Raw genomic sequence first — 16869 nt, forward strand, 5'->3', positions numbered from 1 at the left:
AGGCTGGGCTCAAACTGCTAGGGCTCAAGTGATCCTCTCACCTTGGCCTCCCAAAGTGCTGGGATTACAGGCACTGTGCCCGACCAAGATTTTTTGTTCCTAATTTTATTTTATTATGATTTTGTTTTTATCTTTTTATTTTAAAAATTTGTATGCTCATTGAAGAAAATTTGGGAAATAAAGAAACATATGGGGATAAAATTCCCTTGATTCTCCAACATTTATTCATTTAACAAATATTTACTTGGTGCCTGCTTTGTGCCAGGAGTTGTTCAGAAATTGGAAGCTCTAACAATATAAATCTCAGTAAAAATGTGCTGAAAGAAAAGAGTTATCTTAGGTAATTTTTCCTGGAAAGTTAGATTTTTTCATTTTAATTTTTCACTGTAATAAATATACTTCGATATTGGCCGGGCACGGTGGCTCAAGCCTGTAATCCCAGCACTTTGGGAGGCCGACACGGGCGGATCACGAGGTCAGGAGATCGAGACCATCCTGGCTAACAAGGTGAAACCCCGTCTCTACTAAAAAATACAAAAAACTAGCCAGGCGAGGTGGCGGGCGCCTGTAGTCCCAGCTACTCGGGAGGCTGAGGCAGGAGAATGGCGTAAACTCGGGAGGTGGAGCTTGCAGTGAGCTGAGATCCGGCACTGCACTCCAGCCCGGGCGACAGAGCTAGACTCCGTCTCAAAAATAAATAAATAAATAAATAAATAAATAAATAAATAAATAAATAAACTTAGATATTGTAAGTGTCTGTGTTTAGGTTTATTTTATTACGTTCCCATAATGAAATGGTTGAACCAAAGGGTATGAATAATTTTAAGACTCTTGATTTAAATTGTCAAATTGCTTCCATGAAGAGTTATGCTATTTAATCCTGCCCTCAAACCACCATGTCCTCACCAGCATTCACTGTTTCATTTGTTTTATCTTTGGCTTATGATATAGATGCAAATGGCATTTAATCATTGAACAGTTTTCAGTGGTTCTTTTACAAAGTATCATGTACTTTGCTTTTTATCTTATGAAAAATTATATAATTTAATCTTTTTATTTCAAGTATGATTAACTTGACATCTATCAGTCAGTGAATAACTTATTTTGAAATAATAGTTTTAATTAGTATATTATGATTATAAATTACTAGGGGAGAGCCAAAAACTTTACCATACATGTTAAAGAACCATATACAATAGAACCAACCTAATGCTTGTTTCTCAGATATGCAACATGTCTTTCTGAAAATTTTAAGTCAATCAAAATTTATATATTTTGAAGACCATAGTAGCACACTGCTAACCCAATTTTCTTTGTTTTAGGTTGCACTCATTTTTCCTGGACCTCAGTCTATCTCAATAAAAGATATTTCTTTTCATCTGCAAAAAAGGATTCAAAATAATGTTAGAGGCAAAAATGATGACCCTGACAAGCCACCTTTTAAACGCAAAAGAACTGAAGAACAACAGTTCTGTGATTTGAATGACAGCAAGTGCAAAGGCACACCACTGAAAAAAATTATATTTATAGATAGTACCTGGAACCAAACAAACAAAATATTCACTGATGAGCGACTTCAAGGTAAAAAAAAAAAATGTTATTTTGGACTGTTCCTCCCTCAGACTTATTTTGAAAAAGCTTCAAACTTATAGATAATTTGAAAGAAGAGTTGCATTGAATACCTATACATTTTGCCGCATTTACTTTATTTCTCTATTTCTTTTTATTATATATGTGAGTGTGTATTTATATATTATATATATTTTTGATTGATCAATTAAGTTTCAGGCTTTGTAACACTTTACCCTTAAATATTAAGTATACATTTTCCTTTTTTTGTTTGACACAGTCCCAGTCTGTTGCCCAGGCTGGAGTGCAATGGTGCAATCTTGGCTCACTGCAACCCTCCTCCTCCTGGGTTCAAGTGATCCTCCCACCTCAGCCTCCCAAGTAGCTGGGATTACAGGTGCCCACCACCACACCTGGCTAAATTTTGTGTTTTTAGTAGAGACAGGGATTCGCCATGTTGGCCAGGCTTGTCTCAAACTACTGACCTCAGGTGATCCTCCTGCCACGGCCTCCCAAAGTGCTGGGATTACAGGCATGAGCTACCATGTCCAGCCTAAGTGTACATTTTCTAAGAATAAGAATATTCTCCTATATTAATAAAGAATGACATCTCTTTTATAAACACCCTAATGGTGAACACATTTACTAAGAAGTTAGATCTTCTCTTTTGTTTTTTGTTTTTTGCCTTATAAGTTTGTTGTTGTTGTTTTCTGAGAGGGAGTCTTGCTCTGTTGCCTAGGCTGGCAGTGACACAATCTTGGCTCGCTGCAACCTCTGCCTCCTGGGATCAGGCGATTCTCCTCCCTCAGCCTCGCTAGTAGCTGGGATTACAGGCACACACCACCACTCCTGGCAAACTTTTTTTTATTTTCATAGAGACGGTTTCACCATGTTGACTAGGCTGGTCTCAAACTCCTGACCTTGGGTGATCCACCGGCCCCAGCTTCCCAAAGTGCTGGGATTGCAGGCGTGAGCCCCCATGCCCAGCCTGCCTTACAGTTTTTAAAAATAACTTTATTGAGGAATAATTAACATATAATAAACTACATATGTTTCAGCAGTATTAAAGTTTTCTCATATGTGTACAGCTGTGAGACCATCATTACAAGTTAGAAAATGAACCTATCCACCCCCTGCCAAAGTTTCTGCCTGACCTTTTGTGATCTTTCTCATCCAGCTTTCCCCACAGCACACTTCCACACTCTCCAACCCCATCTCTAATCAATGATCTGTATCTAATCGTTATAGATTAGATGCATTTTCTGGAATATTATATAAATTGAATCATATAGTATGTACTCTTTTCCTTTTTTTGGTTTGGCTTTCTCACACAAAATAAATAACTTGACACTCATTTTTGTTGTAGCATGTATCAATAGGTCATACATTTATTGCCAAGTAGTATTTCGTTGTATGGATATGCTACGATTAGTATTATCTATTTATCTGTTGATGGACATTTACACTGGTTGTTTCCCATTTTCTACTATTTCAAATAAAGTTGCTATGACACTTGTGTTAAAAAAAGAAAAAGGATGTTCTCCTGTATAATAAATACAGTACCACTATCACTCCTAAGAAAATTAATGAAAATTGCATAATATCATCTAATATACTGTCCATATTCAAATTTCCCTAGTTGACCCAGAAGTACCTTTTGTACCTTCCCCCCATATAGCATTTAAACTCATCACAGTTTATTTGGTTATTACGTATCTTTAGTCTCTTTTAATCTAGAGTAGTCCTGTTTTTGTTTTTCATGACTTAGACCTTTGTGAAGAGGACAGGTCAATTGTCTGTTTCATTGTGATTAGTTTCAGTCTAAATATGTTGGCTAGGATACTTACAGGTAAGGATAAATCCAGCGTTGTCTGTCTAGTTTATATCTATCGTTTGGGTATAATTATTAATAACATGTAATTTCACTCTCAGAAATGAACCTTTTAGCTGATAAATTGTATGGTTAACCAATTCATAGATGAATTCATACTTTATTTTGCATCAAATTAGGATGCACATAATGCAAATTGTTCTATTATTTGTGATAACTTTCATTACTTGATTAAAGTGGTGATTGCCCAATCTCTCCATTATAAAGGTTTATTTTTTCTCTTTGTAAGTAGTAGTAATCTATGGGGTGATGTTTTCAGACTATGGACTGTTTCCCAAAAACTTTTCACCAGTGATTTTAGTATTCATTGATGATCCCTGCATAAATCGAATAATTACATTGAGAATTGAAAAATGGTGAAATTTTAATTACATGGTTTCTTCCTACATTAGTTAGCCAATATTCTTATGTAAAGAAAACCTTTTCCTTTTTCCCCTGTTCTTTATTTCTCTCTCTTTCCACCCCTTTTTGAGATCACTATGATCTTATGGATTTTCTTTTTAATTCAATATACTATAATTTATTATAGCATATTCATGCTAATCTGTTTGATAATAATCTTTTTGATGTTGTAGTTCTCTCAAATTTTGCCAGTGGAAACCCTTCAAGTACTTCATGGCATGGCCTCATTTGTCTTTTTGGTACAACAGACAAGTTCACTTGTATTTCTTTCTGCCTCAGACCTATAATCAGTTGTTTTTCTAAGAAGCTATAGTTTCTTTTAATAGGAAATAGTATTAGAAACTAAGATCTGGTAAATTCATTACTTTTGGGATGTCATTGCTTCATTGGATAGAACCAGGAAAAATGCACAGTTATGTGTCATGAGTTCACACAGATAGTTCCAATTCATATTTAACATTATAGGGATTTTTATTTCTTTTAGAGTGAAAAACTTCATTCCTAATAATAGTGATTTAAAAGTTACTTTATTTGTCCATGTGTGATTAGAAGGCAAGAAAGCTATTCAGTTTATATTAGGCAGTTGCTAAAACAGTTTGTTTCAAACTGGGAGAGCTTCTCTCAGGCTATTGTTAAAAATGTGCATTATCTGGAAAAGAACATTTTGACACTTTTGGAGTCTGACTGGTGTTCATTAATTCCAAGCTGAAGCGAGTGACAACACTAGATTTAACGAGCTTAATTTATGTAGTTTATGCATCTGAGATCTTCATATACGTTAGTAAAGTTGCTTTGAAAGTCTAATTGTGTGTGCTTTGTGTCTTATGTGTGTGGGAGAGAGTAAAGGGCAGGTACTAGGGAGCATAGGATCTTTAAGAAATTTTGTTGCCGATGTTTGATAGAAAGACAAATGCCTAAGCCCTAAGGCTGTGCTCTTTAAAAAAGAGAAAGGGAAAGCTGCCTGCCACATTCCTGTGGATGTTTACAGCAGCAGTTTATTTGCCAGTTCGAAGATTTTTCTGAGCCATTTTTCTTTATAGTTACCTTATATGGTAATTGAAAAGATCAAATGAAAATACATACGTAAGAACCCTTGACAAAACTATAAAAGGAATTATTGTGGTATTATTCGAAATCTCTTTTCAGAGTGTCCGCATTTGGCTTGCCTAAAATCAGATTTGTACAAAAGATTTTTGTTATTCCTTCCAAATTCACATGGAAAGTATCATATATTTCAGTTCTGTGCTAGATCAAAAATTTTTGAAGGGGCTTCTTAATCTCTTTAAAATCATGAAAGGAACAGATTTCTAGAGGCAAATTTTCTGCGTGACCTACTTCAACCCCTATCCTTTGTGGCTCCTCATTGCACCACAGGAAACAATTAGGGCTCTACACATATTTATAACCTCTGTATATGTGAAATACTAATTTCTGAATAAACCAAGTTACTTCCATAAGAAACAATCCATGGTTTTTATAAATTGTTGGCTTTAGGCTTTAAAACTTTTTGTCATTTCATGGGATTAATCTGAACAAACTAAGTCTAAACCTCAATTAAACCCTCAGGTGTATCGGAAATTATGTTTCCATTATCTTATTATGAATGCTGAGGTTAGGAATCCCCTTAACAATGTAAAACCATACTGTTTTGCCAAATTTTTACAGAAAAGTAGCTCTGTGTGTTCTACCAATGTCAAAACATTTGAAGGTAGAGTGCCTAATTTAATCACAAAAGGTAAACCTAAACCTGCAAGTGAAGAATGATATAACATTCTTGAAGATTTGTCATAGGAAGCCTTGGCAGAATGTAGGGGGAGACATCGTTTCTTTTTGTTGGGTGGGAGTCCAGATTATATTTAAACAGCATTATACTGAAATTTGTTATAAAATTAGCCAGCTCTTTCCCTTCAGTTTGACTGTATTGATACAACTTTTAAAGTGATAACTTTGTTCGCATTGTAAGCATTGCCTAAACTACACTCCTTGTGTCAGTGAGTGCTGTGTCCTATACTAATTTATTCAATCCTCACATTGAATATATGAGGTAAAGGATGTCATCCTCACTTTGCAATTGAAGAAACTGAGGCAGCACTTTTGGAAGGAAAAGCCATTTGTAATTATCTACTTTAAGTTTCTACTGCTAAAATATTTTACTAGTTTTGAGCCAGATGTAGTGGCTCATTCCTGTCATCCCAGCACTTTGGGAGATGAAGGTGGAAGTATCATTTGAACACAGGAGTTCTAGACTAGCCTAGGCAACATAGCAAGGCCTACATCTCAACAAAAAATAAAGTAATTAGCAAGGTGTGGTAGTGTGCACCTGTAGTCTCAAGTACTTGGGAGACTGAGGCAGGAGGATTGCTTGAGCCCAGGAGTTCAAGGATGCGGTGAGCTATGATCATGCCACTGAACTCCAGCCTGGGCAACAGAGCAAAATCCCTCAAGAAAAAATGTTTATGATTTTTACTATAATTTTATTATAAAGTTACTGATTGTTAGAAATACTAGGGTATAAAAATATTTTGCATTCAAGAAACTGAAATATTTAATGTGGTCTAGAATGTATACATATATGAGAATGGTAAAAGAGACTGGAGAAATTCAAATTATAAATATCTTATTTTATTCAGCATGCCTGGGCATTTGTTCTTTTATCCATAGTGCTGTGGCATCATTAAAAAATTTTAAGCTTGTCATTGACATGATTAGATTGTATTTTAAGTCTAATGGAAAGAATTGGGCTGGAACATGACTTTAAGCTCCGGTTCCTTCACTAAATAAGCAAAGAGGTTTTGTTTGTTTGTTTTTAACTGTTTTATATTTTTAAATAAATTGTGATACATATGAAATATATACACACACACTCACACATATATATGTAACGTTAAGTTATAAAGCATAATGATATAATGAATAATTAAGAAGGCAAGCACCAGTATTTCTAACTTCCATTTACCCATATTCTCCCTTGTGCCATTCCCCTTCTCCCCTGACAGTTATTTTCCTGAATTATGCTTTTTTAGATTATGGTGTTATATGTATCTGTTTTCATAAACTATATATAATTTAGTTTTGCTTTATTTTAACCTGTGTGTTGTTTTCTTGCGGTTTGCTTTCTAAAGTCACATTTTGTTTCTAGGGTTTATATTGTCATATCACTGTAGCTGTAGTTTATTCGATTTCACTGCTGAATAATATCTGTGAATATACTACAGTTTATCTGGTTTCCTGCTAATGAAACACTTTGGTTATTTCTAGTTTTTGCTATTACAAATAATGCTACTACACACATTCTTGTGCATATACAAGCTCCTCTAGGAAACATAGCTAGGAGTCACATTGCTGAGTTGTTGAGTATGAGAATATTCACCTTTACCAGATAATGCCAAATTGTTTTTCAAAGTGGACATACAAAGGAATATTTCTGTTATTAATGTATAAGCTCTCCATTGATCCATAATCTCTCCTACCTTGGTATTATCAAATGTCTGATTTTTGCCAATCTGGTATTTTAAAATGGTGTCTCATTGTCATCTTCATTTACTGTTCTCTAATTACTAATTGGATTGAGAATTACATTGTTTATTTGGCCATATACATGTCCTATTCTGTGAAATATCTATGCCCATTTCTCTAGTGTTTTAATTGATTTGTAGAAATTCTTTATATATTCTAGAATATAGATAATGTTGTAAAATATCTTATTGCAATTTGTGGTTCATCTTTTTAATTTCTTTGTTTTGAGAAAAAAACTCTTAGTGTGGAATTTATCAATATGTTTGTGTCTTGTTTGAATCCTTCTCTTCTGCAAGATACTATATGGCTAATGATTTGCCTGAGATTTTATTGTATTTTCTGTGTAAGTAGTACCAATTGCATTTCTTTCCAGTTCTTATCCATCTAATTAATTTATCGTTCTTTATTACTATGTTAAAGAAGACCTCTAATGCAGTATTTAATTGAAGCCCAATTATTTAATTGTAGAGGTCATCCTTCTCATGTTTCAATCTGATAATCTATGTCTTTTAAATAGTAAGTTTAGTTTATTTACAATTGCTGTGAGTATCGAAGTAATTGGATCTACTTTCTACCATCTTTTTATTTCTATTTGTGCTTTTTTATAATTTTTGTTTCTTTTTTTGATTGAATGAGGTTTTTTCTTATGGCATTTTTATTCCTATTTCAGCTATTTTAGAGAATTGCCCATATCACTTAAAAAGTTCAAAGCCAAACAATGTTTAACCTCTCCTTTTTTACATTGTATGGACTTCATATGCTGAAGCTTCATTCAGACTCCTCCTGGTTCACAATGTTATTGTTAATATCATTATTTTTGTTCTGTCCTTTATTGTCGGTCTACAAATTAGTTACTATTACTGTTTTTGTTTTATACAGGCAACATTTATCTGGATTTGCACAGATGTTTACCATTTTCTTTACTCAGTGTTTTATCAAATACATCCTTTAGGAATTCCTTTAATTTGGTCTCTTGTTGCCGTATGTTCAGTTTTCATTTGTCTATTAATGTTTGTCTCTTTTTTCTTGATATGTTGTTCTGCAGGGTTCACAATTTTAGGTTGCCAGTCTGTTTTTTGTTTGTTTGTTTGTTTGTTTGAGACTTGGAAGATACTATTCTAGTGTCTTCAATATTCTGTTGTTGCCAATGGGAAGTCTTTGGTCATTCTAATTACCTTTTCATTGTATATGATCTGTCCCTTCTCCATGACTTCTTTTAAAATCTTCTCTTTATCTTTGGTGTTTTGCAGTTACATAAATATGTAATAGATCTAGGCACTGATTTGTTTGTGTTTATCTTGCTTGAGACACATGATGTTTCATGTATCTGTGGCTTTTTATAGTTTAAAATAATTTCTGGAAAAGTCATTGGCATTATCTCTTTAACCACTCCCTCTCTTCCATTCTCTTTGTTCTCTCTTCCTCGAACTCTTATCAGTCATTTGATCTCCATATCTCTGAATATTTTTGTGTTTCTTTTATTATTTCTTGTCTGTGCTACATTTTACATTGAGTAAAAGTGGGATGTGACAGTGGGAAATCATTAATGACTTAAAAGTTCCAGTTGGTCATTGGGCCAATTTTGATGCCACCTTCTCTCTTTTATTTCTCACTTTCAAATAAAATTTGCAAAAACAAGAAAATAAATATAGTATGAGTCCAATTACTGGCCTAAGGAGCTAAAAGCATTCTGGGTTTGTATGATGACAGCTGAGTTATAACAGATGAGAGTTCTATTCTGTTATTGCATTAATTATTCCCTCTTTAAATGTACAAGAACAAGACATTCTACCTGACTCTGTTATTGAGCTCTACAGCATACATGTGACAGAGCTCAAACAAACAAACAAACAAAAGAAACCATAGCTTTAGGATACTCTGTTCGTGAATATAGCCTGAAAGTGATAATCAAGAAGTAAACTTTTACCACTATTAAGGAACATTAAGCTGCCTATCTCTCAGTGAATTTCAGAATGATATTTTAAAAGTCAGTTTAGGCTGTAATCCCAGCACTTGGGGAGGCCGAGGCGGGTGGATCATGAGGTCAAGAGATCAAGACCATCCTGGCTAACACAGTGAAAACCCATCTCTACTAAAAATACAAAAAATTAGCTCGGCATGGTGGCGGTCCCCTGTAGTCCCAGCTACTTGGGAGGCTGAGGCAGGAGAATGGCGTGTGAACGCAAGAGGCAAAGCTTGCAGTGAGCCAACATCATGCCACTGCACTCCTGCCTGCGTGACAGAGCAAGACTCCGTCTCAAACAAACAAACAAAAAATTAGTTTAGGCTGGGCACTGTAGCTCATACCTATAATCCCAGCACTTTGAGAGGGCAAGGCAGGAGGATCACTTGAGCCCAGGATTTTGAGACCAGTCTGGGCAACATAGCAAGACACTATCTCTAAAAAAAATAAAAATAAAAAATCTTAGCTGGATATGGTGGTGTGCACATGTAGTCCCAGCTACTTGGGAGGCTGAGACGGGAGGATCACTGAGTCCAGAGTTTGAGGTAACTGTGAGCTATGAACACGCTGCTGCAGTCTAGCCTGGGTGACAGAGCGAGACTTCATCTCTAAACAAACAAAAAAGTCAGTTTGTCAAGGAAATGAAACCCTTCTGAAAATTAGTGAATGTAGTCCTATCAGGGATTCAGATTTTTGAAGATGCTGATACATAGAAGATTGGAAGACATGAATATCTTAAATGTTAACTACTTTTAATTCATTGGTCTAAGACTCAGTATAACTGTCATGTGTAAGATTTTATTATTTGTTTTATGTTGCTTCTGTATATACCTTAAGGTGTTTAAGAAAATGTCTTGTTTCAAACTGGGATTAAAGGAAGTTAACTATAGTCTTAAAAAAAAAAAATCCTTAGAATAATTAAGAGAAATTATTATTATTATACCAAGCCTGTGGTTAAGAAGACATATTTATATATTTTTCTTTCTTTCTTTCTTTTTTTTTTTTTTGACAGGGTTGTTACAAGTTGAGTTGAAAACAAGAAAAACTTGCTTTTGGCGCCATCAAAAAGGAAAGCCAGATACTTTCCTTTCTACAATTGAAGCCATTTACTACTTTCTGGTAGACTACCATACTGATATATTAAAAGAGAAATACAGAGGGCAATATGACAATCTTTTATTTTTCTATTCTTTTATGTACCAGTTGATAAAGAATGCCAAATGCTCTGGAGATAAGGAAACAGCAAAACTTACACATTAGTTTTTAACAAGCCACTTATGTCTTTTTATTTTGCTAACATTAATAAACTTATATTTGTGCTTTGTTTTTTTCTTAAGAAATAATCATATATAATGCCTGTAAGACCATTTGAAAAAATTCCAGTTTTATATATATTACTTCATATTTCTTAAAGGGAAGGAAATTGTATCTAGGGGAATTTTTCAGAGATACTGTTGATAGAAAAACTTACTTCAGAAGTTATTTGCTCAGTGAAACCGCAGTTTCATTACTACATTTTAATATAGTGTGTTATGTCTCTGTGATTAGATATATTCAATTAGATCTAATTAGCTATTTATTTCAAAATCTTTATATCTTTTCACCTGTACTCATGACCACCTTTAGAAGTAAATGGGGTTACAATCTACTGGCTGAAAAATAGGTCATAAGTGATTTTTCTTGAGGTTAGTAGCAAACATAGGCAGAACTAGAATTAGAGTTCCAGTGTCTAGGGCTGTTTCTTTAAGCCCTAAGGTTGTTAAAAGCAGAGATTCTGGAGCTAGACTACCTGAATCTAAATCTCAGCCTTTCTGCTTATCAGCCATGTCATTTTCTTCCATTTGTACAAAGCAGGCGATACTGAGCAACTACCTTATAGGATTAACTGGGAATTAACTGAGTTAATATCTAAGTGACTTTCAGCAGTACCTGAAATATAGTAAGTGTTATATATATATAATTATATATGTATATGTATATGTTTATATATATTATATATATATGTTTACTCTTTCTATTTTATTTGGAATTATGAACTAAGAATAGTTGAAGCCCAGCTGCTAGTGGCCATCTCTGCTACTAGATGAAAAGAGCCTGATTTAGATTGAAGTCAGCAAACGAAAGCAGAGTGGAGAGAGAAAGACTGAGTCCTGATGACATCATTTATTTACCTAGACCTAGCTGTTTTTGAATAGAGCCCTACTGTACTGAATAGCTTTTGTCTGCTCTTTTCTATTCTGCTCCCTACTCTGTGAGGTAGATTCCCTTGCTCTCTTGCTTTTGGTTGGGTTCAACAAATGGGAAGCACCAGTGGGAGATTAGAAGTTGAGAGGAAAATGAAATGATGTTATTTATTTCCCTGGCTCCATTCCTGCCATGTCATCATCAGTTGGCTGTGTTCCTCTGCTAAATAGTACCCTATCAGGAATCCTATCCCCTCTGTTCCCAAGCAGTTATCCCAGTTACCTCACTAGGTTTAGTTCCTGCTCCCTCCTTTACCCCTTTTCACTTAGGGCTGGTAATAGCTTACAGTTATTACTAGCCCCAGGGTAGTTCACTACCACTTGTTGCTTTCCCTAAACCCTGCTAATACATTTGTAATACTGAAGTTGTTTTGTTACAGTCTTCTATTTCTTTTGGGGACTCTGATAAATTCACTTGTTTGGGTGAAATAATAGCACATTTCCTGAAGTCTATACAGTGGCACACATCATGTGTTATGGGGGAAAGAGTTCTTGGTGAAATTAGTTTGCTGTACATTACTTTGTTTCCCTCCCAGAGATTCAGAAGGCAAAACATATTAAAGGTTCTGAAAAGTCCTGAAATAAACATTTTGAACTTTATTTAAGCTGATATATCTTAAACTTACTTGAATATGTAGCACCTATTAACATCCCATGGAAATAGGACATCTGGAATATTGTAATTAAGATCAATTCCTACTAATGTACATGGGGCAACTGAGAATTAAAGAGGTAAGTAAATTGTTGATAGATCATACACCTAGTTAGTAGCAGAGCCTGTTCTAGAATCTGGAACTTCTGATTTGGTTTGGTTCAGTAAGGGCACCATTATATTATGCTATTCATAAAGAGGAATGTGGATTATATAAGGTTTGAACATTATTAGTCTTGTAGTCTTAGCCAAATAAACTAACTGGCTTGCTTATTTTAGCAGTTATTTTACAAGAATGGAATTAAAATAGATTTTTTTTCGTGTTTAGAACTTGGCCCTGGGCATAGAGGAAGGCTTGAATTGATTTAAGCAGGGCCAAAGTTGGATTTCTCTAGGCTAAATTTGGACTTCCCTGAGCCAAAATCTATTGCATTTAACTGGCTTTACAAACCAACTAAACATAACAGTTCAGAGGGAAAAGAAAAAAAGCGAGAGACGGAGAACAATTCTATCACTCATTTGCCTCCATCTCTCAGCTGGCATAAGAAAGATGACCCACGTACTTCATAAGAGGCTAATTTACAGCTAAGGCCAGATAAAATCTTACATTCTTTTCAAAAGAAGTTAGTAATACCTGTTAGAACAATGAATTGGCTATACTTGTCTTGTTTTTTTTTTTTTTTTTTTTTTTTTTTTTTTGGTGTGATAGATGTAACAATGGCCCTAATTCTTTACTCTTCCCTGTATTCATGGTCATTTTTCAGGTTCCTTTGAAGTACTCCCCCCACTGTGATTCTGGGTCATCTGCATCCAGAGATTTAGTGCATTTTTACTTACACTTGTGCTTCTGCTGTTGACATAAGAATATGCATGGCTGAGTTAGCCTGCTGGAGGATGAGACATCCATGGAGCAGAGCCAGGTTGCCCTACTCACCCTCACTGAATCCTGTCTAGATTGGCTGATGGCCATCCAAACCCAAGATATATGGATGATTCCAGCCAAGATTAGCAGAGTCATCTGACTGACACCTACCTGATTCCAAATATGTGAGCAAAGAATGTCTATTATGCCACCAATGTTTTATAGCTATTTCTTGTGGCATTATTGTGGCTGTAGATATCTCATCTTTGGATGCATTATCAGATCATCATCTTCAAGTACCTTAGAAGATTCTCAGTCTCGTGTTTCTTGTGCTCTTGACCACTTGCTTTGCCTTAGCTACTACCTCACATAGTAACAGATTACCAGCAGGCTTGTATGATTCCTCTGCTTGACATTGGTTAGCCATATGTTCAGAATTCCTGACCTATACCAACACTTCTGGACTTTAAAAACCCCATGCCACAGTGACTGTTAAAAGGGCTAGGTGATGCGGTCTGGTGGGTTCGTGAAGTTAACTGTCTGAAAAACTTGGATCAATGGACTAGAAAAAGCTGCTGGGTAAATTGCTCTTCTTCTGATGGACTGTATAGAGATACTGTTTTTCATCTTGCCTGTCCAGAAGTGTACTGTGTGGCCCAGCAAGTGTACTTGCCACATGATTGGCAGCGTCTCTTCATGGCTTTTCATGAAACAGCAGCAAGTGCTACACAGTAATTTGTCAATTTGCATTTGCCTCCCATTATTGCTATCCTCACTTCCTTTCTTCCTCGCTCTTACCAGCCTGGATTGTACCTTTAATAAAGTAGTGGATATATTTCCTTTAGGGTCTCTTTTCTAGGGAAGTCAGATGTTTTAGTCTGGATTTAGTTAGAAAAGCAGCATCATTACAAGTATTACATGAATAAAGAAGTTTAGTAAATAAATTAAGGTTTACCCACCCCAAAGTGAGAATTACTGGGGTAATAAAGGTCTGGAAGGCCGCAGCAGGAGAGAGTTAGAGAAGCAGTGACTAACTAGGTCAGCTGGAGATTCTCAAAGTACTCATGACTTCATTTGTAGAAACATGTATATCTTAAGCATATCAAGCGTCTCATTCTCTAATCTTTCTAGGAGCCCTTTGGTTCATCCTGAAGGTCCCCCTAAATCCCTTCAGAAGTCTTATAAAGGAGTAAATGGCCACGCTTTTTATTTATTCTTTTCTTTGAGGCCATGTTAATGGCAGTCCCCTTGATTTGGTCTTTGTACTAGGCTGTTTTTAATGATCACATTTTATTTGATGAGAAACCATTTTATTTTCCAGTTCTGCATATCCTAGGTTATGTATTTCATTTCAGTTCCATTTGCATACCCATTGCCTTAATTTTGAGCTTGTCTGTTTCTTAACATTTCTTATTTTGAAAGAATAAGTTGATTATTATTAAGTACAATAGATAAGGTACTTAAGAGCCTCAAAATATCACCAAATACCATGAATGCATTAGGTACATTTTTTGTCTTCCATGTTACTGGAAGCATTAATTATAGCAACTTTTTATCTCCAAATACTGTCTCTGTCTCTTGCTTTTTTTTCTTTTCCCTCTAAACTGTTATGTTTAGTTGGTTTGTAAAGCCAATTGAAAGACCCTAGTGAAAACTTTAGCCATAAACACTGACCGTACATTGAAGGCCACCAGCCAAAAATCACCACCCATACATAAGAGCCAAGCATCACTAGACACTTGCTGAAATGCTTCAAATAAAAAAGGGGAAAAGGAGGGGAGAACATCCAAAGGATATAGATAAAAAGAGAATAATGGCAACAAAAAAAAACTATCTTCAAAATAAGAGAGAGTATATTGTATTCACAAAACAAGAATAGGAGAGTGTGAATAAGAACAAGCAAAAAGATCTCAGAAATTTAAAAAGTGATTGCTGAAATAAAATTTAAATATAAGAGTTGAAGATAAAATATAGCATAAGAATAGAAAATTCTGAATTCCAAATACCTAAGGCCAATCTTAGTTAAAAGTTGTAATTGCAACCATAGGCTACATATTACATTGTATTTAATTAAAAACCTTAAGGAGAAAGGCAGTAGAGCTTGTAATAGCTATTACCCTTGGTTGTAAAGGAGAAGGTTGGAGATTATTTGTATACCAACTACATAAGTTTACAAAAAATAATGAGTATTAGGTAGATGGAATGAAACTCTATTCATACACTATATATTAAGCTCTATATACACTGCATATCATCATCATGAAATTGAGTTTCTATCTGGATTGCAGAGATGAGCCAAAGGGCTTCTCCCCAAATTATTATTTATTTATTTTTGAGACAGAGTCTCGCTCTTGTCTCCCAGGCTGGAGTGCAGTGGTGTGATCTAGGCTCACTGCAACCTCCACCTCCCAGGTTCAAGCAATTCTCATGCCTCAGCCCCCCGAGTAGCTGGGATCACAGGCTTGTGCCACCACACCCAGCTAGTTTTTGTATTTTTAGTGAAGATGGGGTTTCGCCATGTTGGCCAGGCTCGTCTCGAACTCCTGACCTCAAGTGATCCTGGTTGGCTTCCCAAAATGCTGGGATTAACAGGCCTGAGACACCACGCCCAGCCTGAATTATTTTTAATTATGACATTTTTTGTATTCCCTTGAGGCACTGGCAATTATAATCTTATTTTATATGTTATAGTGAATCATATTTATCTCATTATATATTATAGAATATTTTGTTTGATGGAGAAAATTCACTGACTTGTGCTGTAATGTTTATACCAGCACTTAGCTGATTAATTTACTATGACCTCACTCTTTATTCAGCAATTCTGCCACTATTACTAGTGTAAACTAACTAGCTAGTCCAACAACAAGGCCTTATTTTGGCTTTCTTTCGAAAGGTCATTTCTGACCCTAGCTTGAAGTTTATTTTCACTTGAAGAGATCTCTCAGAAAGTCAAAGAAAATAGGAGGAAAAAAAATAAGATTAAGGGCCAATCTAAGAGGTCCCTCATTTGAATAATAGGTGTAACAGAGAGAATGGGAAAGGCATGAAAAAAACATTTGAGATTTCTAAAATTGACATTTAGTCATTAGAGTAAAAAAAAGATGTACATTAAGGCTTATCGTCAAGGAATTTCAAAACACTATAGGTAGAAAATACTAAAAGATTTCAAACAGAAGAAATAGGTCGTACATCGACCAATAATCAGGATATTAAAGGACTTCTTAAAAACAGCATTGGAAACTAGAAGACATGGGGTGATGCCTTTAGAACTTTAAGTGAAAATAATTTTCTATTTGGATTATATTTTTAGTTGTATAATCAATCAAGTATGAATATAGTATAAAGACATACAAGGTCTCAAAAGTATTACCTCCCATATATTCTTGAGCTAAAGATGCTTAGGAGAATACTGAAGAATGTTTTCCAGTAAAATGGAGAAGGAAACCAAAAACCAAAAAAGAGAGCATTAAGCAGAAATCAGCAGGCCAGGTGCGATGGTTCACACCTGTAATCCCAGCACTTTAGGAGGCCAAGGCAGGTGGATCGCCTGAGGTCAGGAGTATGAGACCAGCCTGGCCAACATGGTGAAACTCTGTCTCTACTAAAAATACAAAAATTAGCTGGGCGTGATGGCATGTGCCTGTAATCCCAGCTACTCAGGAGGCTGAAGCAGGAGAATCGCTTAGAACTTGGGAGACAGAGGTTGCAATGAGCCGAGACGGTGCCATTGCATTCCAGTCTGGGCAACAGAGCGAGACTCAGTCTCAA

The 16869-nt window shown here is 35.4% G+C and overlaps 1 protein-coding gene across 4 annotated transcripts in view; it reads left to right on the plus strand.

Moving 5' to 3' along the window:
- The window catches only part of DTWD1 (DTW domain containing 1), a 161773-nt gene extending 149589 nt beyond the window's left edge, over positions 1–12184 (plus strand). For 3 of the 4 annotated variants that reach the window (XM_030931655.1, XM_010356616.2, XM_010356617.2), the window contains 2 exons: positions 1323–1581; positions 10354–12181. In XM_030931655.1, the coding sequence (XP_030787515.1) occupies positions 1323–1581; positions 10354–10601 (507 nt within the window). In that variant the 3' untranslated portion in view covers positions 10602–12181. Of the gene's footprint in view, positions 1–1322; positions 1582–10353 lie in introns of all 4 variants that reach the window. The other variant, XM_010356618.2, reaches the window with a different exon arrangement.
- The last annotated feature ends 4685 nt before the right edge of the window (positions 12185–16869 follow it).

The sequence above is a fragment of the Rhinopithecus roxellana genome, chromosome 5, assembly GCF_007565055.1.
Source record: "Rhinopithecus roxellana isolate Shanxi Qingling chromosome 5, ASM756505v1, whole genome shotgun sequence".
NCBI lineage: Eukaryota > Metazoa > Chordata > Mammalia > Primates > Cercopithecidae > Rhinopithecus > Rhinopithecus roxellana.